This window comes from Heptranchias perlo, chromosome 7, assembly GCF_035084215.1.
Source record: "Heptranchias perlo isolate sHepPer1 chromosome 7, sHepPer1.hap1, whole genome shotgun sequence".
NCBI classification, from domain to species: domain Eukaryota; kingdom Metazoa; phylum Chordata; class Chondrichthyes; order Hexanchiformes; family Hexanchidae; genus Heptranchias; species Heptranchias perlo.
This window is the reverse complement of record NC_090331.1, coordinates 19,722,596-19,750,588: the sequence shown is the minus strand read 5'-3', so window position 1 is coordinate 19,750,588 and position 27,993 is coordinate 19,722,596. Positions and strand designations below refer to the sequence as shown.

General features: G+C 41.0%; 1 protein-coding gene across 15 annotated transcripts in view; it reads right to left on the bottom strand.

Annotated features, from left to right (window-relative positions):
* The window catches only part of neb (nebulin), a 266,346-nt gene that overhangs the window by 17,109 nt on the left and 221,244 nt on the right, over window positions 1-27,993 (bottom strand). For 8 of the 15 annotated variants that reach the window (XM_067987136.1, XM_067987149.1, XM_067987150.1 and 5 more), the window contains 13 exons: window positions 25,060-25,158; window positions 23,530-23,643; window positions 22,145-22,249; window positions 20,217-20,321; window positions 18,930-19,034; window positions 15,678-15,788; window positions 15,005-15,115; window positions 11,236-11,349; window positions 10,349-10,453; window positions 8,587-8,691; window positions 6,935-7,039; window positions 6,264-6,356; window positions 3,457-3,549 (listed from right to left, as the gene is read on the bottom strand). In XM_067987136.1, coding sequence (XP_067843237.1) covers window positions 3,457-3,549; window positions 6,264-6,356; window positions 6,935-7,039; window positions 8,587-8,691; window positions 10,349-10,453; window positions 11,236-11,349; window positions 15,005-15,115; window positions 15,678-15,788; window positions 18,930-19,034; window positions 20,217-20,321; window positions 22,145-22,249; window positions 23,530-23,643; window positions 25,060-25,158 — 1,365 coding nt within the window. Of the gene's footprint in view, window positions 1-615; window positions 709-1,934; window positions 2,028-3,456; window positions 3,550-6,263; window positions 6,357-6,934; window positions 7,040-8,586; window positions 8,692-10,348; window positions 10,454-11,235; window positions 11,350-15,004; window positions 15,116-15,677; window positions 15,789-18,929; window positions 19,035-20,216; window positions 20,322-22,144; window positions 22,250-23,529; window positions 23,644-25,059; window positions 25,159-27,993 lie in introns of all 15 variants that reach the window. The other 7 variants (XM_067987147.1, XM_067987148.1, XM_067987151.1 and 4 more) reach the window with 6 other exon arrangements.

Here is a 27,993-nt window from a genome sequence, read left to right as displayed (position 1 = left end):
GTATCTTTAATGTAAGTAATAAAATAAAAAGATTCTCAGGCTGTATCACTTATAACTAATTTCATATTTTATTTGTTACTTTGCAGGAAAATAATTTGTACACCTAACACAGATTGTGAATTGCTAGTTAGTTTGAATCTTAGTAGAAAAAAGAAATGTGGGATTTTATGTTTAAGATGAATGTACCAGACGATACAATTTAAATTCAAAGTAATGTTATCACTAAATTGACTCCAATAGTTTCAAAAATATTTCTTTATGAAAAGATTTGGCTCAATATAGATTTTTCTAAATCCTAAAAATATTAAAAGGGAAGGGCTGATTTCCATAATCTCTAAAATGAAATTCTGATTTTGGAAATCTCAAAAATCAAGCTGGATTCTTCGTTTACTTTCTCACTGCAGCGTATTGTAAAGTGTGCCAGGGTTGCTTACACATTCAATTTTTCCCTTTCAACGTCAAAAATCACGGATGTGTCAAGAATTAGAAAACGTTAAAATAAAATTGAAAAAAAAGAGTAGGAAGAAATTACATTAATTGTGATTAGAGGTAGGAAGGGTTTGATAGTAAGGGTGGATCATGGGTTAAAAAAAGGGGAATCAAACTGGCAGCTACCGAGCTGATGTTCTTCTGTGCCTCTTTTACACGCTGCACCTCAGGCAGGTCAGAGATTGCAGTTCCTTGCCCAACATTTTCCTTGTATTTGATCTACAAGGTGTGTAGATCAGGGAGGAAAAGACAAACGGTAAGCACATGGCAAACAGTAACACGTAGACTTTATACAAACAATGTCAAGCCACACACTGCACCAAACTACACACTGGGTTCTCCCCCATTGGTCCAGTGGGTAAAGGCACCAGCCAGTCTACTAATAAGCCATACAAATCAGAAAGTCCCTGAGCTCGATGTTAACTCCCCCATCTGGCTGAAACCAGGCGGGCGGGCATTTAAAATGGGATGGGGGAACAACCCACTCCTTTCTGGCAGACTTGAATTTTAAATTTCCGATCACAACAACGGAGCCCGATCTACCATTTTAACCCAAGCCCTGAACAGCCAAGCCAAACCTGCCAGGAACAGCAGCCAGGGCCAGAAGAGGTAAGTTATAAATTTTTTTTTAAAGTTTCTTTGTGGGTCAGGAAGAGCAGAAGGGCTACCCATCCTCCTCCTTCCCCCCTGCTCCTGCCACCCTTGATGGGCATTCCCCTCCCGGAATCCTCCGCTGGACTTACATTGTGCTTGAGACCATTTCCGCTGTATATTCTGCCGGTGCAGAAGCTAAAATCTCTCCAGGCCTTAGCCCACCCCCATGCTTCAATCCTGCCCTGAGTTAAAGTCAAGGCCCCTGTTTCATTCCCAATTAGACTGCAGACGGAGCAGCACCTGGAGATCTACAACTGGCCTCAGTATCCGTGGGCTATCGAGGGAAAAATCAGCCAGTATTCCCACTCTCCAGCAATTTGTTCCCCATGATGAATAGCCTACTTATACTAGTTGTTTAAGCCCACAGAGGAAGAATGGCCACATGCATGATGTACTGGAGGGCTGCTTGTGCACATGTATCCATACCCTAGTATGGCTTCTTCAGCAGAGGGTAGAGAACTGAATGGAGAAAACTATATACTTCATCAAACTACATACACACTGCAAGCAAAAAAAGAGAACTGCAGGTTAGATAAATCATCTGTTTGTATTTTTTTTCTTTTGTTAGGGCACGTGATTAAGTGGGCCAAGGTTTTGTTTAGGCATTAATTTTTAACTTGACAAAGCCTTCGGTTAATTCCATAAAAATCAAAAATTAGAAAATAAGTTCAAATGAAATTGAAAAAAAAAAGACTAGAGAAATTGTATGAATTTTGTTTAGTGCCAGGAAGGATTGGGTAGTAAGGGACGGATTATAGCGTAACACAGGGGGGAATCAAATTGACAGCTACCGAGCTGATGTTCTTCTGTGTCTCCTTTACACGCTGCACCTCAGGCAGGTCAGAGATTGCAGTTCCTTGCCCAATCCTTTCCTTGTATTTGATCTACAAAGTGTGTAGATCAGGGAGGAAAGGACAAATTGTAAATGCATGACAAACAATGACGAATAGACTGAGAACAAATTACATATCGCAACAAATTAGACACTGCAACAAACTACAAATATCATCAAACTACACAGTCTAGATGGAAAACAGAACTCTTGCATTGCACAGACCAAACATACAACTAATCAGCTAAAATTAATTTTAATCTTTTATTTGAATTTAATTAGGCATTTTGCTTGTAATTATATGAGTTTTGTATGCATGACATTAGAAAACACTGACATATTTAATAATTAATTTGGTTTTCTTGTACAGATTGCCAATTAGTTTTAATCTTAGAAAAACATAATATAAAAGGTAGCATGCTTAGTCAAGCAGAATGCACAAAGTTTCAGCTATTACTTTCAATATTCACACCAATTTTATTATAATAATTTAAAAGATCTTTCTAAAAAAATTAGATCTCTACAAATATGGTCAAAGGTAGTTAGGTTGGACAGAAAAACCATGGCCAGTTGAAATAAAAAAATGCTTCATTTGTGTTTTCTTGAAGAGACCATTGATGAAACAAATCTAAAATCCTGAAACTGAATTTCAGATTCAAGCAAAGGTGGACTGTTATTAAATGCTAAATCCATACCTAAAAGTCTGATTTAAAAATTCCAAAACAAAATTCTGAGCTTGAGTTTCCAAATCACAATTCATTTTTGAATATTTCAAAAATGGATTCTGATTTGGAGATCCCAAAACTGAATCCTCATTTGGCGATCCCAAAACTGAATCCTCATTTGTAGATCCCAAAACTGAATCCTGATTTGATGATCCCAAACTGAATCCTGATTTGAAGATCCCAAAACATGAATCCTAATTTGGAGATCCCAAAAGTGAATCCTACTTTAGAGATCCCAAAACTGGATTTTGATTTGGAGATCTCAAAACTGAATCCTGATTTGGAGGTCCCAAAAGTGAATCCTGATTTGAAGATCCCAAAATTTTGATTTCAAGTCTCCAAAAGTGGAAATCCAAATTTGAACCTATGGTTCTGAAGCAGATTTTCACACTGAAATCAAACACATTACTAAGGGTTTTTTTTAAAAACCTTGATTGTTCAGGTATCTCCCTTCTTTAACATTTTACTACAGATGTGAGTATCTATACTAAAGCTCTTCTGATGCATTTGTTGGTTATTTATCTTTCCCACCCTACCCCTCCAACCCCCACTAGTTTACTTCCTACTAATATTTTAAAAAGCAGTCCAAAAGAAAAACACAAAAATTGATCATGCTTCAAAAATTTAAATGATTTGAAAAAATAAAACAGGAAAAAAGAGAGAAATTGTATGAATGGGCATTAGTTTAGTGACATGATGGGTTAGGTGGTTGGGGTGAATCATGGGATAACACAAGGGAATGAAACCAGCAGCTACCGAGCTGATGTTCTTCTGTGTCTCCTTTATACGCTTCACCTCAGGCAGGTCAGAGATTGCAGTTCCTTGCCCAATACTTTCCTTGTACTTGATCTACAAAGTGGGTAGATCAGGGAGGAAAGGACAAACCGTAAGCAAATGACAAAGAATAGGATACATATTTTATTCAAACTGTAAACCTCATTAAATCGCACACTGCATCGGATCACAGACTGCAATACTATGGTCCCTCATCACACACAACAAACTACAGCTAGTATCAATCTACAGACTGCGGGCTAAAAAAAGAGGACTGATCAGACATATCATTTGTTAACTATTTTGTTAACTGGACTCCAAGCATCCAAAACACTTTCTGTAAGTAATATTTGTTTTAGGTCATGTCATTCAAAATGTATTAATTTATTAATGCTTATTATTTCATACCCTTAAAGAGTTATTTAGCTAAAGCTTGTTGGTGAATTAGAATTTAGTTTAAATCTTTGAAGGAAAAGAAAGAATATAACATGAGATTAAACATTTTAGTTGGAAGCACCACGTAAGGTTAGAAAAATTAAATTCATTGTTACTGCTAACTTTGTTGCATTTGTTTAAAATAAAAGGGGGTGAATTTCTGAAGGGGTTCTCCCACTCATTCTCTGTAACTTTGGTGGAAGAGCCTTGGAAACCCCCAAAAAAGTGACGTCAATGGCGTTTACGCCTTTTTTTTTGTTTTCCGCAGCTCTTCTGCCAAAGGTACAGTGGACAAGTGGGAGAACTCTGCAGAAATTCACCTCCAAAGCCCTTTATAAAGTTTAAAGCTAGTCATCTTGACAAACACAAGATAAATGAGGTTATGTTAACTTTCAAAATAAAACCGGAACACAGAATAATAACTTTCTCATTGATAGATTAACCCAGGCTATGCTTTAGCATGATCAGGAAGGTTTGACAGTTTGGTGTCTCCTAAATCAGCTTTGCTGACTACAATAAAATGATATTACACTAAGGCTTGAGTGTGTCTTCAACACTGCAATATATAAACAAACAAAGGCTTTTCCACAACTGAAAATATTTAATGTGCCTTGGGCATCACTTAGGATTAATTAGATTCCTGAGCTCAATGATATAGGTGCTTCTATTAGCTAAGGTCAACAATGGTAAAACATTAGTGCTTTCAGTAAGACTTTTTTTGTGGATCAGCTTATTCCAGTCGTTGGATTTGGACAAATTTCCATTTATTTTTCAGATGGTAAATTCCACCAAACATCTAATTACAGGTGATTTAGAGCTGATTAAAACTGGATTACATGCGCTATTGGCTGTATCTTTCACATTGCTTAGAGGAATGGAGCAATCAAGTTCTTTCCAGCTGACTTATAACACACATTTGTTATATTGCAGCATCCAGCTCGCTGTGTCTTAGCTGCACTTGTATCTGAACAGTTGCGATGTGGAGATGCTGGTGATGGACTGGGGTGGACAAATATAAGGAGTCTTACAACACCAGGTTATAGTCCAACAGTTTTCCAAATAAAGCTGTTGGACTATAACCTGGTGTTGTAAGACTCCTTACATCTGAACAGTTGTGCATAGTGCCAAGACTACCGGTGCTCTGAATTCACTGTGTTCATTCTGAGGTGCGGAACTCAAAGCACTGATGCCAATACTAAAGTAACTGTGCAGCTTTTTAAAAAATCTAGGGTTGTGACTTTAAAATCAAGTATACAGGCATGATCTTACATCTGCACAGTTGTTTCCAAGTCATATCAGCAACTTTAAGGTTCTGGCCTTGTACCTTACCCAAAGCCTAAGGCCAGAAAATGACATCTGGGTCATCAGCAGCCCATTGACATTCGCCACCACCGGAGAAAGCAGATCTTGAAGCGGGTATCTGTGCACACCCTCCCCCCCCACCCCCCACCCCCCCACCCCCCACAGAGGAACGAGTGTTACCTTGTTTATACTGGAGTGCTGCAATCAGACATGGCTAACACTGGCCACAACGCAGCAATACAAATGCAGCATTCATCAATCACTTCCTCTGAGCTGTTAAACAGATCTGCACTCTCATAACGGTAGTCCAAAATAACTGCAGTCACGGAGCTCGCCAATAGTTAACCCCATTTTACACAGTAGAATGAGAGTGGCTGAGGCTGAACTTTAAAAGAAATCTGATTTTGGACTCAGGATGTGGACGTCGCTGGCAAGGACAACGTTTATTGCACTTCCTTAGTTACTCTGAGAAGGTGATGGTGGGTCTTTCTCTTGAACCAGTGCAGTAGCGGTTTGATGCAACTGAGTGGCTTCAGAAAGCGGTTTATAATCACACATAGGCCAGACCGGGTAAGGACAGCAGGTTTCCTTCCATAAAGACTAGTTGGGTTTTAACGATAATCCGACAGCTTCCTGCTACTTTTACTGATATCAGCTTTTATTTCCAGAAACTTTTAAAAACTGAATTCAAATTCTCAAACTGCCATGGTGGGATTTGAGCACACAGTCTCTGGATTATTAGACCAGTAACATAACCATTGCACTACCATATTGCACAGAGAGCCCAAAATATAATCCTTATATCGTCAAAAAATAATAACTGACAGGACAAATATTTGCAAATAATTTTTCAGCGCATTTTCTACGTGACATCACAAATCTGAGCCGTATCATAACCTGGGTTATCTGTGCATACAACTGATTATGTAACTTCTATAATTAGGAAGTCAAACTTCACACAGGTGAAGGCAAGATTAAAAGGTTGGGAATGCCATAATTAAGGGATTAGCACAAATTAGGAAGAGGAGGGTTGGTGCTGTCAGGGATTGTACCGAACTAATCGCCTCCTGTGTTCTTTTGACTCTCTCCATCTCTGGTGTTTCTTTAATTGATGTCCCTGTACCAACCTCTTCTTTATACGCGATCTTTATACACAGAAGCAAGGTATTAAAATGAAGGACAGAACAGAGATGGTCGTTTTGTTTTGGCAATTGTAATCAGAAGCAATATGTCCAAAAACCAACAAGATTCAGTGACATAAGACAATAAATAGGAGCAGGAGTGGGCCATGTGGCCCCTCGAGCTTGCTCAACCATTCAATTAGATCATGGCTGATCTTCGACCTCAACTCTATTCTCCCATAACAAGTTGGCAGAGAATTACAAGTATCAGACAAATGAAATCAAGATACTCTTACATCGTTGAAAAAAAATTAAAGCAGCAGAGTTAACTGGAAGCTAACTATAAACCATGAAATAAAGGCAAGGAAAACCTTTAACAGACATCACATGTAATAATAGATAAGCCTATTAATAGAAAATATCTGTGGAATCAAACTAAAGATGATTATTGTTAGATTACTGTAAATCAAATAATTTTGTTAAAAATTATATTTTTATATATAAAAAGAGGTTAGGAGAAAAATAGAAAGTGGTTTTAAAAATTACAAAAAGGTAAAAATTACAAAAGGTTAGCACTAGAAAAATATTTAGGTAAAAGGTACCAAGCTGAAATTCTTTTGGTTTTCTTTAGCTCGCAGGATTTCAGGTGTGTCTTTTACTGTGGTAACCTTTCCTTTAATGTGTTTAAGGTCTGAAGTGTACTGAAGCTATAAAACAGAGTGAAAATCAACAGTAAGAAAACAGGAAAAACAAGCAAGAGAATGTTGAAAAGACAATGTAAAGCTGGTGAATTCCAGGGCTGTAACAAAAGGTTTATTGAGCTGTGATTTACACATTCACATGTTGGGTCTGAAGCTTCACATGATTCTCCAGCCCTGGGTGTGTTTTTCATCTTACTCCATTCTCCACAGCTACAGGTGTAAAATGTTTGGAGCAGGATATGTTCAAAGCTTACTAGCTTTATATATTGTAAACAATTTTACAACACCAAGTTATAGTCCCACGATTTTATTTTTAATCCCACAAGCTTTCGGGGGCTTAGCTTGTGGGATTAAAAATAAAATCGTTGGACTATAACTTGGTGTTGTAAAATTGTTTACAATTGTTAACCCCAGTCCATCACCGGCATCTCCACATCATAGCTTTATATAGAATAACCAAAAAGAATGGCAAGACATGTGTTCACACTTGTGATTCGTCACATGCCAGATTTTCTGGCCTCGATTTTAAACGGGGAAGTGGAGGGGGGCCAGATACGGTGTGCATGAGCCCCAAATCGGGTGGCACACCAGGGGAGTCCGGGGACGGGGGAAGGCCCAGCTGATCTCAACGGCACAGCCTCATTTGAATAAATTTCCTTGATGATGTCACCAATGACATAATCGGGCCGCGACTTTTACAATTAAATTAGACCCTCGCTTGCCTGCAGCGGGAGCCTCGGCCGACTTCAAAGTTGGCGAAGATAAGATATCGCCGGGGCAGCAGCGGTGCGGCCTCAGGCCGGTAAGTGGACTCGACCTGATCTTAACCCCTCCCCCGCACCATTCTCGCTATGCGAGGGGTTGTTAAAATTGCACCCACCCACCCCTCCCCCGTCTCAGTCACACCATCCAACTCAGAGAGATGGAGGGCTAACCCCAGGTCCCCTTCTCAATGCCTGAGCAATCACTGAGCAGCAGTGAGCAGAGACTTGGGAGCTGGCTTCTCTCTTGATCATGGACTGGTGCATGGTGTGAGGCAGGACGAATAGATATAATTTATTTTATAATATGCGGGAGGGGAGGTGGAGAAAGAACCCTCCTTCAAAAAAGATAATAATATTTTGTTACAGCCCTGTTGAATTCCATAAAAACATACAAAACAAAGAATATACATGAACAATTTTGATGTTTACTGTTTCCAGTAAACATGTTGGACACTGCTAGTCCAGACAGGTAACAGTGGCACAATGCTTAACTCCTTTTAAGACAACAGCAGCATTTCTACACCGTGTCCCAAAATAAAGTTGAACTCTTTACCTTTCTTCAAACGTGTATTACATTGACTGGAAAACATGTCGGCAGTGTCCTGTTCTTTGTTCTTTTTGTATCCTGCAGTTCAATGAGATGTGTTTTGCTGCAGGACAACCACCAAGGACAGACAGGTGACCGAAAACTTGGTTTCACACTTTAAGTCAGAAACCAAGAAACGCCTTGGGTTCCCAAATGATTGAACTGGGTGCTAGAGATTTCTATTGGTGAAACTTTTGACTTACTGTGCTGATGTTCTTCTGGTTCTCACGGACTCTGTGCATCTCTGGTGTATCTATTACTGGAACGTAGTGAGACATGGTCTTCACTGCTTCTGCCTTGTATTGTTTCTACAAAATCAATTCAGAGCAGCATGAGTGGATGGCAACAGAAAGACACATTTTATTGCAATAAAACTGTCAGCGGGTCAGACTTTGTCCAAATTTGTGCCAAATAGGGAACCCATACAAAAATGCATAAGGGGCCAAATTGTACTGTGTAAGGAACACGCCAGTGTATGATATGAAACTCTTTTGTACTTTATATTAATGAAGCCATTTACTTGTTTTGGGTTTGCTTCTTTTTTTAAATAGTGAAAGAGGTGCAGGAATGTTGTCGCTACCAGTAAGGCCATGCATTATTACAATCTATTAGACATCGATTACACTCGTTTACGCTGCTCCGTTGTGCTGATTCATGGGAAATTTTGCGTTCGGGATTATGCAAATGAGTTTGGGCGGAAACTTGAAGCTTGAAGCGTAAAAGTCAGAAAAACAGGGCAATTTCAAGCGCATCCCGATTGCGCCCAAAGCAAAAATTCAACCCCCTAGACAGCAGTAAGTAATCTTAATGAGCTCTAACTAACTTATTAATCAAAGGAAATAACTGGGATTTACTCGTAAACAATACTAGAAGAGTTTGCTGTTTGTTCAGACACAGATATAAGAGATCATTCTGCAAGTCTGCAGCACCAAACAGTAGCTGTACTTACAATGAGCACAAGGCGGAGGACTCAGGCTACAATGTGTCACCCTACCTAATGTAGAACATAGCGGAGGGAGACAGGTGTCTGGGGAATCAGACCCTTGCATGTTAGCACTTTCAGGAGAGGATAGGAGAAAATTGAAAGGAGAGAATTTCTTCTATTTAAAAAAAAGCCACTAAATAACATGAGTCGGCAGGGGGCGTTTGCTAATTACTGGTTCGCAATGAAACTGCTGGTGAACATTTTATATTTGGAAAAGTGAAGCTGACAAAGCCCTTTATTACAAATTTTTTTTTAAAGATAGATGAAATGATTGATACTGTAAAACTATTTCCTTGTCTGTGGAGGGACTGCAACTGGAAACCAACAGTGAGTTGGAAAAGGCGGATTTGTCAAAAAAATTAAAGGCCCCGAAATTCCTGGGGCTGGAGAGGGCGAAAAGCCCAATTTTCACCCACAGGGCCAGGATTGGGGTGGAACCCAGTTATGTGGGATTCCACCACATTTGCTGCGGCCCTTTAATGGACAGTAGGGTGGATTTCAACTCACTCCCACACCCCAACACTCCTCCAAGTAAAAGAGTTCCTGGCCCACCCTGGGAATTCCGTTCTTTGCCTCATTGGAAGTCACACCAGCTGAGAGCTGAAAGGTGGCTTCAGACCCACTGAGGGCCTCAAGCCTTCACTAAGGCAATCAATACAGAGGGGGCCACATTGGGAGCAGAAAGTGTAAAGAGGAGGATTTTCTCTGGGTGCTCACCTTTGCCCTTGGAGTGGCAATGCTCCCACATTCCAGCTAGCTGTTGGGGGCATTCATTGCTGATGCACCCACCCCTCCCATACAAATGCCCCCACCCGCAGAATTTGGGATGGGATTTCCGGCTTGGGACTAGGGCGGGCGGTGGTTCTGCTCTGCTGCAGTTGCGCTTCCCCCCAGGAATATCAACAGGCCAACAGATCATATTTATCATACAAATGAGCAGCAGAACTGAAGGCAGCTACAGAGAGCAAGGTGTGCATTACCTGGCTGGTCAGATTCCTCACATGTTGAGCGTGAATTATATCAGGTGTATCAATGACTGTGGTGTAGTTAGATCTGTCCTTTTCAGCCAAATGCTTGTATTTTACCTAAAAAGAATGATTAGGTAATATTAAACATGTAGTCAACATTTCAACAAGTTAATGAATCAACTGAATTTACTGATAGTTTGATCAGCTGGGACTATCAATTGGAATCTACACTTTTGGCTGCTAGCTCAATTAAATGGATATAGGTAGAACCGTTGAAGTTTACAGCACAGATTCATCCCATTGTGCCTGTGCCAGCATTGCCTTGTATCAGCCTCTGCTTCAAATATTGATCCACTTTTCCCTGCAATATCCCTGCTTCCATTGCTCCCTGTGTAAAGCGTTCTATGCTCTAGCAACCCTATGCATAAAGAAATTCCTCCTAATCACTTTCCTCGCTGTCTTGGTGGCAATTTTAAATTGATGGACTTCCTTCGTGACTCCCGAACCGGCAAAAATAGTCTTTCCCTTTTTGTCCTTTTTTAAACACTTCACAATTTTTTTTAAAACTGAATTCGAATTCTCAAACTGCCATGGTGCAGATATTAAATCCGCACAACACACCATGCTACTGGGGGTGTGGATTCGATCCAGATGGCATATCTTGCACGCCACATCAGTTTGAGACAACAAGGGTCAACCTGTTAAAAAAAAAATTTTAAACAGCAAAGGAATTTCATACCAGTGAAATAATTAATAATATTCTACCAAGCAATTTCAACCCGTATAATTAATCAGCTAACTAGTCAAAAGCAAATTCGTTGCTATATAAACGGGGCTAACAGGATTTATGTTATAAGATGGAAAAAGAATTCATTGTACCCGCTGAATGTGACACTGACCTGGCTTAAAATATCTGTGGCATTTTTTGCTCTGGCAAAGTCTGGTGTTTCATTAGCAAGTGCCACAAGCCCTTTACCCTTGATTTCTTCCTCCAATGCTTTCTTGTACTCTTTCTGAGATAGAAAAAACAGAAGAAGCAATTTACCACACAACTTTATGACCAGTAGGATAAAAGTCTGAGGGATCCCTACCAAAAATCCAGTTGTTGGGAATTGCAACCCAGAATGCTGAAGGAAGCAGAGCAGAATAACATTAGTTAACAAATGGATTTAGTTTTGAGTTTAAACAATTATTCTGAGCCTGTTCTCTCTGATACCTCTTTTAAAAGGTGTGGTGAATAGAGAATTGAATTGAAAGAAAGTAGGTATCTTTGTTAATCTATATATGAGAGATGCCTGGTCACTTTTAATTTAAGACTCCTGTACATACTGCAGGGGTGGCTAGAAATTGTAATGTGAGGAAAACCAGGTCTGCAGACAAGGCAGCCACATATGGCTACCATAACACTAGTTTAAGGAATCTTACAACACCAGGTTATAGTCGTAAACAATTTTACAACACCAAGTTATAGTCCAGCAATTTTATTTTAAATTCACAAGCTTTCGGAGATTTTCTCCTTCCTCAGGCAAATGTTTCAAGATCTCCTTGAAGCCTACGCATTTATACATATTGAACAATAATACATGGTGTTTACAGACTGCCCCTGCAACTGCCCGTTGCCAAGGCAATCACCGTGTTCAGACAGAGAGGTGTTACCTGCAGAACCTCCGAATACACATTCAACAAAAAAACAAACAGGGAAAAAAAACAGAGAAAAAAAAACACAGAGAGAGGCAGAAACATCCGGAAGGCAGAGAGAGCCAGCAAATGACCCATTATATTAAAAACAGATAACATTTGTTCGCTGGTGGGGTAACGTGTAGCGTGACATGAACCCAAGATCCCGGTTGAGGCCGTCCTCATGGGTGCGGAACTTGGCTATCAATTTCTGCTCGACGATTTTGTGTTGTCGTGTGTCTCGAAGGCCGCCTTGGAGAACGCTTACCCGAAGATCGGTGGCTGAATGTCCTTGACTGCTGAAGTGTTCCCGACTGGGAGGGAACCCTCCTGTCTGGCGATTGTTGTGCGGTGTCCGTTCATCCGTTGTCGCAGTGTCTGCATGGTCTCGCCAATGTACCATGCATCCTTTCCTGCAACGTATGAGGTAGACAACGCTGGCCGAGTCACAGGAGTATGAACCATGTACCTGGTGGGTGGTGTCCTCTCGTGTGATGGTGGTATCTGTGTCGATGATCTGGCATGTCTTGCAGAGGTTGCCGTGGCAGGGTTGTGTGGTATCGTGGACGCTATTCTCCTGAGAGCTGGGTAATTTGCTGCGAACGATGGTCTGTTTGAGGTTGGGTGGCTGTTTGAAGGCGAGTAGTGGAGGCGTGGGGATGGCCTGAGCGAGGTGTTCGTCGTCATCGATGACATGTTGAAGGCTGCGGAGAACATGGCGTAGTTTCTCCACTCCGGGGAAGTACTGGACGACGAAGGGTACTCTGTTGGTTGCGTCCCGCGTTTGTCTTCTGAGGAGGTCTATGCGATTTTTCGCTGTGGCCCGTCGGAACTGTCGATCGACGAGTCAAGCGTCGTATCCCGTTCTTACAAGGGCGTCTTTCAGCGTCTGTAGGTGTCCATTGCGTTTCTCCTCGTCTGAGCAGATCCTGTGTATTCGCAGGGCCTGTCCATAGGGGATGGCCTCTTTGACGTGGTTAGGGTGGAAGCTGGAAAAGTGGAGCATCGTGAGGTTGTCTGTGGGCTTGCGGTAGAGTGAGGTGCTGAGGTGCCCGTCTTTGATGGAGATTCGTGTGTCCAGGAATGAAACTGATTCTGAGGAGTAGTCCATGGTGAGTTTGATGGTGGGATAGAACTTGTTGATGTTATCGTGTGTCTCTTCAGTGATTCTTCGCCGTGGGTCCATAGGAAGAAAATGTCGTCGATGTATCTGGTGTATAGCGTTGGTTGGAGGTCCTGTGCAGTGAAGAAGTCGTGCTCGAACTTGTGCATGAAAATGTTGGCGTATTGGGGTGCGAATTTGGTCCCCATGGCTGTTCCGTGTGTTTGGGTAAAGAACTGGTTATCGAAGGTGAAGACATTGTGATCCAGGAAGAAGCGGATGAGTTGTAGGATGGCGTCTGGAGATTGGCTGTTGTTGGTGTTGAGTACTGAGGCTGTTGCAGCGATGCCGTCATCGTGGGGGATACTGGTGGAGTGCCGAGACGTCCATCGTGGTGAGAAGTGTTCCTGGTTCAACTGGTCCGTGGGTGCTGAGTTTTTGTAGGAGGTCTGTAGTGTCGCGACAGAAGCTGGGGGTTCCCTGTACGATGGGTTTCAGGATGCCCTCGACGTATCCAGAGAGGTTCTCACACAGAGTTCCGTTGCCTGATACGATAGGACGTCCGGGTGTGTTGGCTTTGTGTATCTTTGGGAGGCAGTAGAAGTCTCCCACGCGGGGAGTACGTGGGGTGAGAGCGCGTAGGATGCTTTGAAGGTCTGGATCGAAGGTCTTGATCAGTTTGTTGAGCTGGTGGGTGCGTTCTTTGGTCGGATCTGCGGGTAACTGTCTGTAGTGTTCCTGGTTGTCCAGTTGTCGGTATGCTTCTTTGCAATAGTCCGTTCTGTTCTGTATGACGATGGCTCCTCCTTTGTCCGCTGGTTTGATGACCATGTTGCGGTTGGTCTTGAGAGCGTCAATGGCGTTGCGTTGTGCTCGGGTGACATTCTGGACTGTCTTGTGAGTGCGGCTGATGAATCTGGCGTTGACGCATCTCCTCACGCTACATGTAACCCCACCACGGGGCCCCCACAATCATACGATGGTGGGGGGTGGGATGGGGGGGGCACCCATACCCACCGGTTGCGAGTATCCCACTGGATGTCAACCCAGGGCTCCGGTCTCCACTTGCCAGGACTGTCTAGTGCGGGGTTCAAACCCTGCACCTTCTGACTCATTGGTGGGAATGCTACCAGTAAGCCAAAGGCTCCCTCCAACACCATGTTGGCCCCCTATGTCCTGGGAATAGACGAATGACTTGAACTGCAGTAACCTGGTTATCCTGGCAGGTGGATTGATTGACAGCTCCATACCCAGGCAGATGAATACTTGAACTGTCCTTCTCAGTTCAAAAGTTCTTTTGAGACAATCATGATATAGTTTAGAGTTTTTTTAGGCCTGATAAAACTCCATGTATAAGTTATGCTACGGACTCTAAATTACTGAGAGAAAAGGTTGTGTCATTTATTATTCCATTTATCTAGGAGGGGTAGGTAAAAGTCTGTAAACTACAATGATCCGCTGGATAGCAGTACTGGCACTACAATTGTCTTGAACATTCCCAGGCTAGAGAGCAGAAAAATCAACGAAACATTCCTACTTCCTGGTCAGTCCTAATCTACTACTTCCATATTGTGGAAACAAATGGACAAAAATACAAAGTAAGCACTTGAAAATATAAATTATATGCTTCTGCATATAGGCAGTTCAATATTGCTTGGCCTTTCTGAGTGAGACTTTTACTAATGTGTCTTGCGCTAGGCAACCTTCTAATAGGCAAGATAAACATGAATCAGTTTAGCTTTGCTGCTATAGGAAAGCGAGGCCTAGCAATATGGGTGCAGGCTCTAGTCTCAATATGCCATGAACAGGCAGTAAAATGACATTTCATTTTCCTAAGCACAGGGCACACATTGTTGACTGCTTATTGCCACAAACTGTATCATGCCTACCTCGTTCAGAATGTACGTGGCATTCTTTGCTCGCAACATCTCAGGAGTCTCCTCAATCCCTGTTAAGCCTTTACCCTTGACTCCTTGCTCTAGATCCTTCCTGTACTCTTTCTAAAGTAATGCAAAAAGAACAGGAGAGCTGCAGCAATACCGAGAAAAAGACATGTCTGCCCTTGTCATGCTACACAACACAAAAAAGTATCCAGACAGCCACTAAGACCAGACAACAGAAAAACGAAAGCATCTTTCATTGTGTGAAGATGGATAAAACACTGCAAACACAATTAGGTGACAAGAATGCAGAGTTTCCTTGAATAAACAGTTACAAAAGTGCAGAAGACACTGCACTAAATGAGTTTGCCACATACCCATTAAATAATAAAGGGCTTTAATTGTTTGGTTACACATATAGAGTGAGCGGCAAAAAGATAGAATACAAGCCAAAGAATAGTAGCAATATTATTCTTCAAAATGTTCAAAAAAATCATGCTTACAAATGATATGTAGAAATTATTTTCATGATTAGTTAAAAAAAATTGATTATGTATTAATTGACGCACAAAGAAAGAATTTCAAATTTTGTGTACTTCCACAAAATGATGAAAAAATGTATGAGTGTGATTACTTTTCAAATTGTTAAAAGAAAAAAGAAGAACTCCCAGTGGGTGGCTACCTCACAACCTATTTTAGTTGCATATCTGACATGCAACATTGCTGGTGTAATCTCCAAGCCAGAAAGGTTCCTGCCTTTTATGGTCTCTTCCAAATCCTTCTTATATTCTTTCTATTGGTGACAGGGAGAAGACAAAAAAGTAGAGAAGAACTTCATAATAAAAACAAACAAAAAGAAAAAATGGTCAGAATGGGGGTGATTTTAAACCCCAAGAACGGATGGGTTGGGGGTGGGTGGGAGTTGTTTTTTTGGATCACAACCGCAAAATTTTCGGACTTTGCCTTCCCAATGCAAAGGCTGTACTTTTCCGCACCGATGTTAAACCCAGAAATAAAGCCGGGTTGTGGTCACGACCCAAAAAACAACTGTATTCAACTCCCACCCGCTCCCAACCCACCTGTTCTTGGGGTTTAAAATCACCCCCAATGTATATAACAGACAATCAATAATTCTTAAAAAGATTCTTGGCATAGATGATTGTTTTACAGAGACACCAAAGCAGGTTATACACCACCGGTTGGAAAATTAATCGAAAAGGGAATCAAAAAGATAAAACAACAAAAAATAAAATCTGTAGAACTAGATGGCTTCTACCTCAAGGGGGTTGGAATACAAAAGTGATGCTTCAGTTGTACAGAGCCTTGGTCAGACCCAATCTGGAGTATTGCGTTCAGTTTTGGGCACTGCACCTCAGGAAAGATATATTGGCTCTCGAGGGGGTATAGTGCAGATTCACCAGAATGATACCTGGGCTTGGAGGGTTAAATTATGAGGGCAAGTAGCATAAATGTGGCTTGAATTCCCTTGAGTTTAGAAGGTTGAGAGGTGAGGTCTTTAAAATGTTAAAAAGGATTTGATAGGGTAGATACACAGAAACTATTTCTTCTGGTGGGGGAATCCAGAACAAGAGGGAATAATCTTAAAATTAGTTGTAAGCCATTCAAGAGTGAAATCAGGAAGCACTTTTTCCACACAAAGCGTAGTGGAAATCTGGAACTCTCTCCCCACGCACCCCCCCCTCAAAAGGCCATGGATACTGGGTCATTTGAAATTTTCAAGACTGAGGTCGATAAGATTTTTGTTGGGTAAGGGTATCAAAGGATATGGAGCAAAGGCCGGTAAATGGAGTTCAGGTATAGATTGGCCATGATCTAATAGAATGATGGAATAGGCTCGAGGGGCTGAATGGCCTATTCCTGCTGCTATGTTTTACGGCAACATCTTCAGAAGTGAAAATGGAGACTGCTGAGAGAATCTGTTAAATAGCTGCAAATTCAGAGCTGCCAAAACAACAACAGGTGTCGTAAGAAAAACTTTAAACAGTTGCCCAACTAACTTCAGTTATACTAATGATAACTCTCTCTTTCAAATCAATAGCAAAGGGGGGGAAGGTTTTCGTTATTTATTGTAAATTGTAAGTGTGTGCGTACAAAGATCGTGTCCCTAAGTTGTTTCTACAGCAATCTTTTAAAGGCTTCTCACATTTTCCATCGCAATCAATTTGCCTGCATTGAAATTCAGCTTACAAACCTTTTCAACTTTGTGGGCTATATGAGCTGGCCAGTTGGTGGTTTTATTTTTCAAATCATGCTTGCAGGAGGGCAGTCAACCTCACCGATTTGAACTCTACCACACTCACCAGGAATGGAATAAGCAGCATGGTTCTTATTATAGGTGCAGGATCCTTTGGTTGGCTCAAGATGCTATGCAGTAGAATAATTAAGGAAGTCAGAGGTTGAACGAGCAGACAAATTGACCATTCTGCTTGATAGGAACTACTGTGGGAACCGTGAGAAACTGTTGAAATTCAGTCTTGAGACAACTTAGTTATTAACGTCAAACATGGACTTCTCATTATTGATATGTGGCTGCCTTTAATTGAAATGACTTGGATTTTTGCCACCTTAGTCATGCTTGGCAGCCTGTCATAGAAATGACCTAGCTTAGGGTTTTTCTTAACTTGAAATCCATTACACCTGTTCCTGTTTTAGCAGCCCCTTAGACTTTCTACTATTTAACTTTTCTTTTATTCATTCATAGGATGTGGGCGTCGCTGGCGAGGCCAGCATTTATTGCCCATCCCTAATTGCCCTTGAGAAGGTGGTGGTGAGCCGCCTTCTTGAACCGCTGCAGTCCGTGTGGTGAAGGTTCTCCCACAGTGCTGTTAGGAAGGGAGTTCCAGGATTTTGACCCAGCGACAATGAAGGAACGGCGATATATTTCCAAGTCGGGATGGTGTGTGACTTGGAGGGGAACGGGCAGGTGGTGTTGTTCCCATGTGCCTGCTGCCCCTGTCCTTCCAGGTGGTAAAGGTCGTGGGTTTGGGAGGTGCTATCAAAGAAGCCTTGGCGAGTTGCTGCAGTGCATCCTGTAGATGGTACACACTGCTCACTTCAGTAATCTTTTGTTACTTCGGAGGGCACCACCTCCTGGTGAGCAGGAACAACGAATCAACAACATTTACCTTTTTTAAAAAAAACGAATCTCTTCCATGTTTTTACCTTTTGGCTTGTTATTCTCCCTTTAGAATAATATTGCGACTGGCAGCATATACCTGCTTTGACAAAGAACCTGTAAACCTGACAGTAGAATCCCATTTTGTTCAAGGGGCCAAGTCCTAACCTGGCAGATGTCCACAGGAAGCCTGTTTAACTAGCTATAAGTATACTGATATATTGAGAGTACACTGAACGTGAAGGAGACAGAATAATGTGTTACCAAGCATCTGCCTTTAATTATTGCAATGTCTTGAGCACTTTGCAGAAAGTGTGCCAGACCTCAGGGAAGAGTACAAATCAGTACCTATAGCACCCCGCAGCAAGTCCGCCTCTCGCTGGTCAAGAGACATTGGAATACTGATCTCAGCGTGTGTCGACCACCTGGATGGAAAATGTTAGGTTGCATCATAGTGGTGCTGGGAGAAGCACAACAGATCAAAATGGCTGAAGAATGGATGAGCTTTTTGGAAATAAATCACCCTTTAATATTTACAACAGTGACAGTGTACAGTTATAAAACTTAATACAAGTCTGACATAACCTGTATGTAAGTTTCTTTCTCGTTTCCAAACAAACATAACACTCTTCAAGGCCACAGCAAGTGTGAAGTCGCTTGAAGAAGACAAAAAACTGACATTCAGAATTCCTACATATTTCTCTTCAACGACAGACACCATTGGACAGTACTGCTGATACCAGGACATGGACCCTAGATAGGTTCTCCAGGGCTAATGCTCCCACTCCTTGGCCTTACCTCACTTTGCATATGCTGGGATTCCTTGGCAGTGAGATAAACGGGTGTTTCAAAGTCCAACATTGCCTTGCCTTTTTCTTTTTCATACTTCTCCTTGTATTTGACCTGAAATGTTGTACATTGTGATTACTCTCTGTAACTGACTAAGGTCTACATGTTGTAGATGCAGTCCACGCTTTACATCGTACCCCATCCCAAGAGACTAAGGCCTACATATTGTAAATGCAGTCCACGCTTTACATCGTACCCCATCCCAAGAGACTAAGGTCTACATGTTGTAGATGCAGTCCACACTTTACATCGTGCCCCATCCCAAGAGTTTGTAAAAGTATTTCCTCTTCTTCACCTCCCCCTGATGAATAAAACACTAACAATAAGGAGGGCAAATGCATTTCTAAAAAGGAATGTGGGTCACTTAACTGTAACTCAATAATTGGTAAAAGAAAGAAGAATACAGGATGTTCATAGAAACAGTAAAATGTTTAGAACAACAATACATTTTGGAAGAAATGTGAAATAAATAGCTGCAAACAAAATAATAGGAATTGATATTATTTTCCATGATAAAATATAACATTTTCTAATCCATACCATTTGCTGTAAATCAACTTACTATACAAGCCCTTTCACCTGGATACAAATGAACACAGAAACTAAAAAGGTTGGTTGGAAGATCCCTGAGATCGAGTTTTAAAACCACCACTCCCATTGGCAGTATGATGGTACAGTCCCTTAGTCCTCTATCATGCTTTACCATGGAATGGTAATATTTGAGGTCGTCCCAATGACCTCCCATGTGATGATTTCTTGGTTTGAGCCAACTACTATCTGGAAGTAGTGCCTAGTGGAAGCTAGACAACTTCTTAGAGTTAGAAAGGTAAAGTCAGAGTAAACTGATGTTTCACACACTTCCTTTGGCTGGTCATGTCTCAGTCAGGGAATTGTACACGGCACGAGGGAACTACAGGAGGAAGTAACTTACAAAATGGCAGGGGGGGGGGGGGGGGAAGAAAATACCATTTAAAATATCAGTGAATATGTTAATCTCAGAGGCATGACAAAGGAAGAAAGAATATTCTGCATTGGTTTTAGTCTTTCCATTTTAAAACACAGGCTACAGAAAAGGTTTGATCTCGATTCAAATTGGAAAATTTCTACAGGTCATTTCTTCTGCAATTTGGATAACCTGCTGGATATTAGTATCTGAATGGGACTGAACCTCTGGAGGAGTAGGGTAAAGTCACGTGTACATATGAATATATGTTCAGTTTTTTTGAGCTGACTTACTTGACTCTGTAACTCAGTTGCCTCCTTTAGATGAATTTGTTCAGGTGTGTCGGATACCAGTTGGTAGTGACCCCTACTCTTCTCAAACTCCTTCTTGTACTGGTACTATGGGAGGTCAAAAATCACCTCAATAACAGATACTGTAGAGTCTGAATAGTGTGACCCATCTACAAAAATGTGCTAACAAAAAATGTTCTATTAAACAGTAAATATAAAGAGGCAAGAATAGAAATCCAATTTAAAAAATGGGATATGGAGGATGAATTATGGTTCGTGGGATTACACACAATGGTTGTGGACATTTCGAAATGAAAATAGAAGCAGCTATTGAGAAATGCCATTTTGTTGGAAGAGCTATTATAACAACCATTAACAAGCTGGTTTCATTTGAACTGGTGATCCCATTGATGTTGACATATAATTTGTTAAGGGCCATGGAAGAAGAAATCTAAAATATAAACTAACAGAAGCAAAGCTTAATCAGTGCAAAAAGGAAAAATAATATATTTCCAAATAGTCAGAAACATTTCTATTGTATAAAAAAATCATTTTTCATGGCTATCAATCCTGTAAGTTGCCTATTATTACTTTTGTATAGTACATATTTTTAAGCTGTTAAGATATTTGGTAAGGATGAGAAAATGTTCTAATCTGACAGGATTCTTTAAGTAGCTATTGTTGTGAATGTCTTGTGAAGTTTTCCACACATCTTAAAGCTTTGCTTCTTTTCCCAACTTCTATTTTGGTCTCCCTTTTCTGATTATTTTCTCCCCTAGTCAAAGGTTGACAAACGCTGTACCCTACTCCCTGCCAAAGAGAACACATAGGTGTCCTGACCGTTTGGCTTCTTCCTCTTGCCTCTGCTACTATTAGATCAGTCAGTAGGAGTTATTCCAGGGAAACATGGCTTTTATATCATCTGATTCTCCACTCATCCTCCCAAGCAGAAATGTCTTGATTTTAATCGCTCCACCATTGGCGCCCGTACCTTCAGCTGCCTAGGCCCTAAGCTCTGGAATTCCCTCCCTAACTCTTTCTCCTCCTTTAAAATGCTCCTTAAAACCTACCTCTGACCAAGCTTTTGGTCACCTGTCCTAATATCTCTTTAGGTGGTTCGGTGTCAAATTTTGTTTGATAAAGCTCCTGTGAAGCGCTTTGGGACATTTTACTACGTTAAAAGTGCTATATAAATGCAAGTTGTTGTTGTTGGATTACTCTACAGTTAAACTAATATTGAAAACTGAGAACTATTATAGGCACCAATATTGTATTGTGATTTTTTTCCGGCCCCTCAAATACCATTTTATATACATGACATCGCTTCTGGGTATGTGTTGGGGAATGAAAACTTGATATAGTCTGTCAAATATGAGAATTTCTTAGTGCCTGATTCATGGGAAACTCAGTTGTTAATGGTTGGCCCACCAGTTGGCAGAGTGTCATTTTGGCTTCAGTCACTGCCTTACTTTCCATTTCTAAAACGGAAATGTCCAACCATCTGAAAATGTTAATGATCACGCACCTGAAAGAGGATTTCATTCACTTCCTGAATAAATGTGCAAATAATGCAGTTGTATTTTTTTTAAAAAAAGAATTGGTAATTTGTTAGTGTTCAGAAGAATATTTTCAAGGCAAGAAAAAAGTTAAGGATTTTCCAGTGAAGTGGCTAATTAGTAGCTTTATAATAACATAAAAGTTATTTTAAGAGAGAAAAATGTGAGACTCAATGTACAAAATACAAAATAGTTATTCATGGCTGATAAGAGCAACCATCTAGAACAGCCATGGGTAAGAGGTAAGTAGGTCACTACCAGGGGTATCCCTAAAATACAGTCAGTGGTGAGAAGAAAAGTGTTAAGATTTTATACACTCAGATTAGAGTGAGAGAGAACGGGATATGAATGTGAGTTGTTAGTTCAATTGCTTACTTGACTTGACAGCTTGCTGGTGGAGAGGTTATGCTGCATTTGTAAGGATTCGGACATATCTGTCACAGGTTTGTGCATCTTCTTCAGGTCCTGCTTGTATATAATCTGGAATGTGAAGCACAAGAGTGACACTATTATTCTCTTGACTGGTCTGAAAGTATTTCAGCTGCAGGATATACTTTTAGCTTGCAACGTGCCACAAGTGAGAGTTGGTTGAGATTTCTCCTGGTCTCCACAGTTCGAGCCACTTCACTCCGAGGTTCTGTAGTCTTCAGCATCAGTTTACATCTTGAATAAATTTACACTAAAAATAAAATATTTCTATTATTTTCCATTATTCCTTGCCTACATGCTTTGACAATTTTAAGTGTTTGGGTTATTATTTTGTGAGTCATTGGGAGAAAGGGCTGTTGTTAATTGGTTTCTCCTTCCTTTCAGTCTAAGAGTGTGTGTGTGTGTGTGTGTGTGTGTGTGAGTGTGTGTGAGAGAGAGAGAGAGAGAGCTGGAGAAAACAGACATTGTGTCATGCAGGCCTCCAGAAACGAAATTGCTCGGTGAGGTCTCTAACTGGAGCTTGGAAAGTACTATTTGCTCATATTCTGACCTCGAAATTCCTTGGGTCGTGATCCCAGTTTTTATTATCGGGGTTGCGTCCGCTGGTGCTCTCCAGCGCCGACCCCATTGGAGTTTGCAGGGTCAATAGGAGGGCACCTAATCTGTATGGGGCAGGTGGATGCAAGCGCTACAATAGGTGCTAATTTAGCATCTGCCTGCCCATACGTCAGAAAAATCCGGGGCCCACCTGCCATTGGGGGTTGCCCAGGCCCCTCCTTGGCCATGTTCTCCTCAGCCTCTGTGTAAGGGGGCCAATCAAGGACAGCTTTCTTTGGGGCACCAAGCCACTTCCCTGGAGGCCAGTACATCTCAACTCATGTAGCATTCCAGACTCCAGAGATACACTGGGTCCCAAATGAGCCAGGCAAGTGGGAACTCCTGGTGTAGAGAAGCTGTACCCCATTGATGACATTTGGGGAGGTGGGGGGTGGGGGGGTGGATGTTTTGTACCATATGAGCCATGTCAGAAACTCCCGGGAACTGTGCAGACCTGACGCAACTAGGTCTCCACCATCTTCTGGGCGTTCTGCCGGTCTCCCACCTGGTGGCTTTTCAGACCCTGTATTTTTTTAAATCAAAAATCAACATGTGGCTGTGTGAATCTACAACATGAATCATGCACTTTTAGCTTTAGAAGCTCACAGATTGTTGGTTCTTATCCAATTATTTTTTTGAACTAACAACACTTATTTTGCCTAAAAATATTGGCATCTTCAACCAGTCTGGAAAAAATGTTTAGTCATTGTAGATGGACGTCTCTTAATACTCACTTCACTAGCAAGAATGTTTGCATCCTTCATTGTCTGGTATCCTGAGCTTTCCTTCAAATCGAACTTTGGCCTCTTTCCCTTAACCTCCTTATCGAACTTTTCTTTGTACTTAATCTACGCATGAATTAAAATCATTATTACTATGTAATCCCCAACCCAGAAATTATAATCTGTTTAACTCAATACAATGAAAAGAACAGCAAATGAATCAGTTGTTGAACATTTCGGAACTGGTGATGCAAGTTAGGAGAGCGGGAAGAGTATACGGACGACATTAATAATATGGGAATTACAAAGACACGGCAATACGGACACTTGGTAACACACATCAGAAGGAATAAGCAAATGGAGATATAGGTCGGGCTGGAGATGTTTAACAGGAATGATAATGGACAGAGAGCAAAAAAAGTCGGTGACGCGTTACAAATGGACAGTCAAAAAAAGCTGATAGTACAAGAAAATCCAGCACCAGTAGATCTGTTCCAGTTATCAGGCATCGGGAAGCATCTTGGTATATTTTTGAATATCATTGAATGAAAAGTTAACGTGACAGTTGTTCTTCGACCTAAATTACCAATACTTGGACCATGTCAATTTGTTTATATTTAACTCTGTTTTCTTAATGTGGTAAAGTATGCGCAGATTAAATGAATTGAGGTGAGGCTGTTGAATTTTCCACTCCCGACTCCAGATACAAAGCCTAGAATACAGTCGTCAAAATTTGCCATTCAAAAATCCTGGTTTCCTAAAAAAAATTGGGTGTAAAATTTAAAGAGAAAAAAAAACATTCAAAACAGTTCATTTACACTTGTGAAAAACACAGGTGTGTTGGGTGGAAACATTCTTCCCTCTGTCTATACCAACGTGTGGCTCAAGAAGCACTGGACCAGAAAATGAACAAAGTCAAAAGCTAAAAAAAAAGATATTTCAGAGTTACAGATACGGTATCTGTGAGTTCCAATGCATATACAGAACCTTTTTGAATACAGCACAGAACTTTAAAAAAAACGTATATTAATAGTATCAATACAAGGATAAGCAAGATGAAATGTTAAAAGAAGAAAGCTGAGGAAGTGGTGAGAAATGGATTAGCATGACTGACAGGAAAATCTTCTTGTCTGATAGATAATTCTGTGGGGGCAATAATGAGGAAAATATTTATAGCCTAAGGCTCAAACAAGAAAAATGTTGAATATAGGTCCTCTGTTTTCCTTTTGTCGGTCAGTGGGGCAAAATGAATATCTGAATTGCATCTTTGGAATTATACGAGGAAAATCATGCTGAAAAACAAACTAAAGGCAAAAAAAAACCATGGAAAGTGTCTCTGTATGGGACTGTGCTTGTTCTTTTCGCATCTATTCCCGTATAGTATTCAATCAAGCTGGCTTCATTGTGTAAGTGTAATTGGTGCTGGAGTATCATCTATATTGGGTGGGCAACCCAAAAAAGATAATTTTATATGAGAGGCAGGAGCACAATACAAACGCAGATACACTGTACAGGGACTCTTGATACTTAAGTTTGTCTTACGTCACTTGTGAGGATATTTGCTTTCTTTGCCAGCCTCATCGTAGGAGTGTCATATGAAGCAGCTCCATGACCTCTGAGTTTCTGTTTGGTGTATTCCACCTATGAAGCGTAGCAAGATGGTATGATCAGAGCAGCGGTCAATAGCAATTAATGGGTAGCCCGGATGTAATTGCAAAGCATGAGCTAGAGGTGCTTGGTATACAAACAAATTAATAAATGGACAGCGACAGATATGGGTTTCACTCCTGTCAGTAGACAACTTGTTAGAAACAGGATACAGCACAATTCTACCGCAGGAGAAACCACTTATAATGAAAGTAGTTGTAACAGAACCCCCTCTACAGTGAGGTTATTGCTGTGAATGTACCTTTTCTGATTACTTAACCAGGAAAAAATCCTTAAAATGAAATTGGTTGAAATGAAAAATTGCAGATTAAAGACCAACTGATGTAGCCCACAATCACTTTTGTGCTCAATATAATGGATTTTGGCTGCTCTCAGATACTTAGAGATACAATGATTGTTTGTTTAAAGCACACTTAAAGTTCCAGTGATTGGAGCCCATATTTAATGGACATTAGCTGATTGCAGTAACCTCCTCCAGGGCACTGGGCCTTTTTTGAAATACCTGTAGGGGTGTCGCTAAGTGTCACCAGATGGGAACAAAAGCCATTAAGGCAAGTGCCCTAGGGTACCACAAGTATGAAACAAACAACAATAACTATGTACAATACAGTGACATCACACATATATCAATTAAATCATAATGTGATTATGAATGTCGACTATTGCCTCTATACTCTGTAGTGCCCACCAGTCGTGGAAGGCCTCAAGCGTACCAGCAGACAGCGCATGCTCCCTCTCCAGGGCCACCAGGGCACAAATAATAACGCAGAAGAGAGGCAGGCAGCCAGGGTCAACCCCCCCCCCCCCCCGCCACACCCTCCCCATGGCCCCGCCCATCCTGGACCTAGGGACAATGTTCGGTGCAGCAACTTCAGATGAATAGGTTAGAGGCGTCAACAAAATGCTGTCAGACAACAAAATTAAAATAAATCAGATTTAACAAATATAATAATGGCTTGGGCTATGGCAACTTAGTTTTAAGCAATTCATAGAATCATAGAATCTTACAGCACACAAGGAGACCAATAGGCCTATCATGTCTGTGACTACTCTTTGAAAGAGCTATCCAATTAATCCCACTCCCCCGCCCTATCCCCATAGCCCTACAAATTTTTCCTTTTCAAGTAGATATCCAATTCTCTTTTGAAAGTTAGCACTGTATACCGCTGTTAGTTTCCCTCCTCCCTCCCCAATAATTTTTCCACAATATAAAACTGAAGCTGCGGGCAAAGATTTATTGTGTTTAGTGTATTTTTTCTCTGCTTGACACACCATTTCACATTTGAGCTTGAAGCCTTGTGGTACATTATGCATGAAATTTCTGTGAAACCAAACCTCAAAAAGTTTTTTGCCTGAAATGTTCCATTTTATGATGAGAAATGGGCTTGAAAACGACGTGGGCCAATTTTCCATGTTCAAGCTGTTGGCAGGAGTCTCGCTTTTTGGCAGAAATAAGGTGTTGGATCGCAGCGAGGAATAGTCACATACTGTGTTATGTTTAATCGTAATCATATTAAGTGTATAATAACAAAGAAAAGGCTATGAGAAAAGACACGTAGCTGTTTCGAACTCTTGCTGCGTCAAGCAGGGGAACCCATAAACTGATTTGTATCTTATGGTACTACAAATGATGGGGACATTCCTATTGGTGTTAATAGTATTTTGTGACAGTGTATCAGGAATTAAACCATGCTGCTTCAAAACAGAGGAAAGGACGAAGGAGAATGCGAGCTTGAATGTGGGCAGGGAAGAGGGTGTATTGCCAGTTCAAACGTGGGATATGAAAGAATAGTGGATGGGGGTGACGGATGATCCTGAATTAAGAATTGAGGGGAGAAGATTGAACTGTGGGATGTTGGAGGGGGAGGATGGTACCAGCTTGAATGGAACCGGGAAGAAAAATGCCAGCACGAACTGGGAGAGATGGAGCAGAAGACACTGCTAATGTGAATGGAATTTGGAATGGGTATAGTGTTTCTGTGAACTCAGTTCAGAAGGGTAGATTATCTCTGAACTGGTCAGGGATGGTAAGGGTTGGAATGAGAAGAGTGACTCTTAGGGAAGTGATCGTCTGGTTGGTCTGTTGAAAACCCAAATGCAGTTTGACAAATGCCAAAAAGGGAATGGGAACAGAAAAAAAAACTTTGGGCCTTCAACATTCATATTTCCCCTTCAGGCTTTCATGTACTTAAGTTTTTTTATCCTTAAATATTAGTGAAGGGATGTGGGCCGTATCTACAGCTTAAGTTACAAGCCCCTGGAACTATTTCTATCTACATGTCATAGTTTTAGAATCAATTCTATTCTTAGCTTGTCAGCTTTCTGGTGGCTGCATTGCCTTTTTTTGGAGCTGTTGGCCAGCTTTTGCTAGTTTTCTAGGTTGTTATGTACACCTCTCTGCTGCAAAACCTTCAAAGTGATTTTGAAATCAATATATGCAATTTCAGGATGCACTGCCATGAATCTGTTTTATTAAAGGTTGATTTCTAAATTATTGCAGAGGGTGGGTGATAAGAATGTCAGGAATGGTTCAGTCCAAAGCATTTACATATAAATTACAATATTAATAAGGTGCACAAAATGATTGACATGAATCCACTTAAAATAGCACAAAGGCACATCAGCCTCTGAACATCTAACACTCAGCCCTTCCATTAAAATCACCCTCTGATTACTCTGTGCCTGATGTCACTAATTAGCAGCAGGAATACTAAGGACTAGGCAACACATTAAGCTTTAGTGAGCAGCTGAAGTGAAGTCTCATTTACATGCGAGAGCACTGGCTAAATCAAGGAGAACATGGAAGTG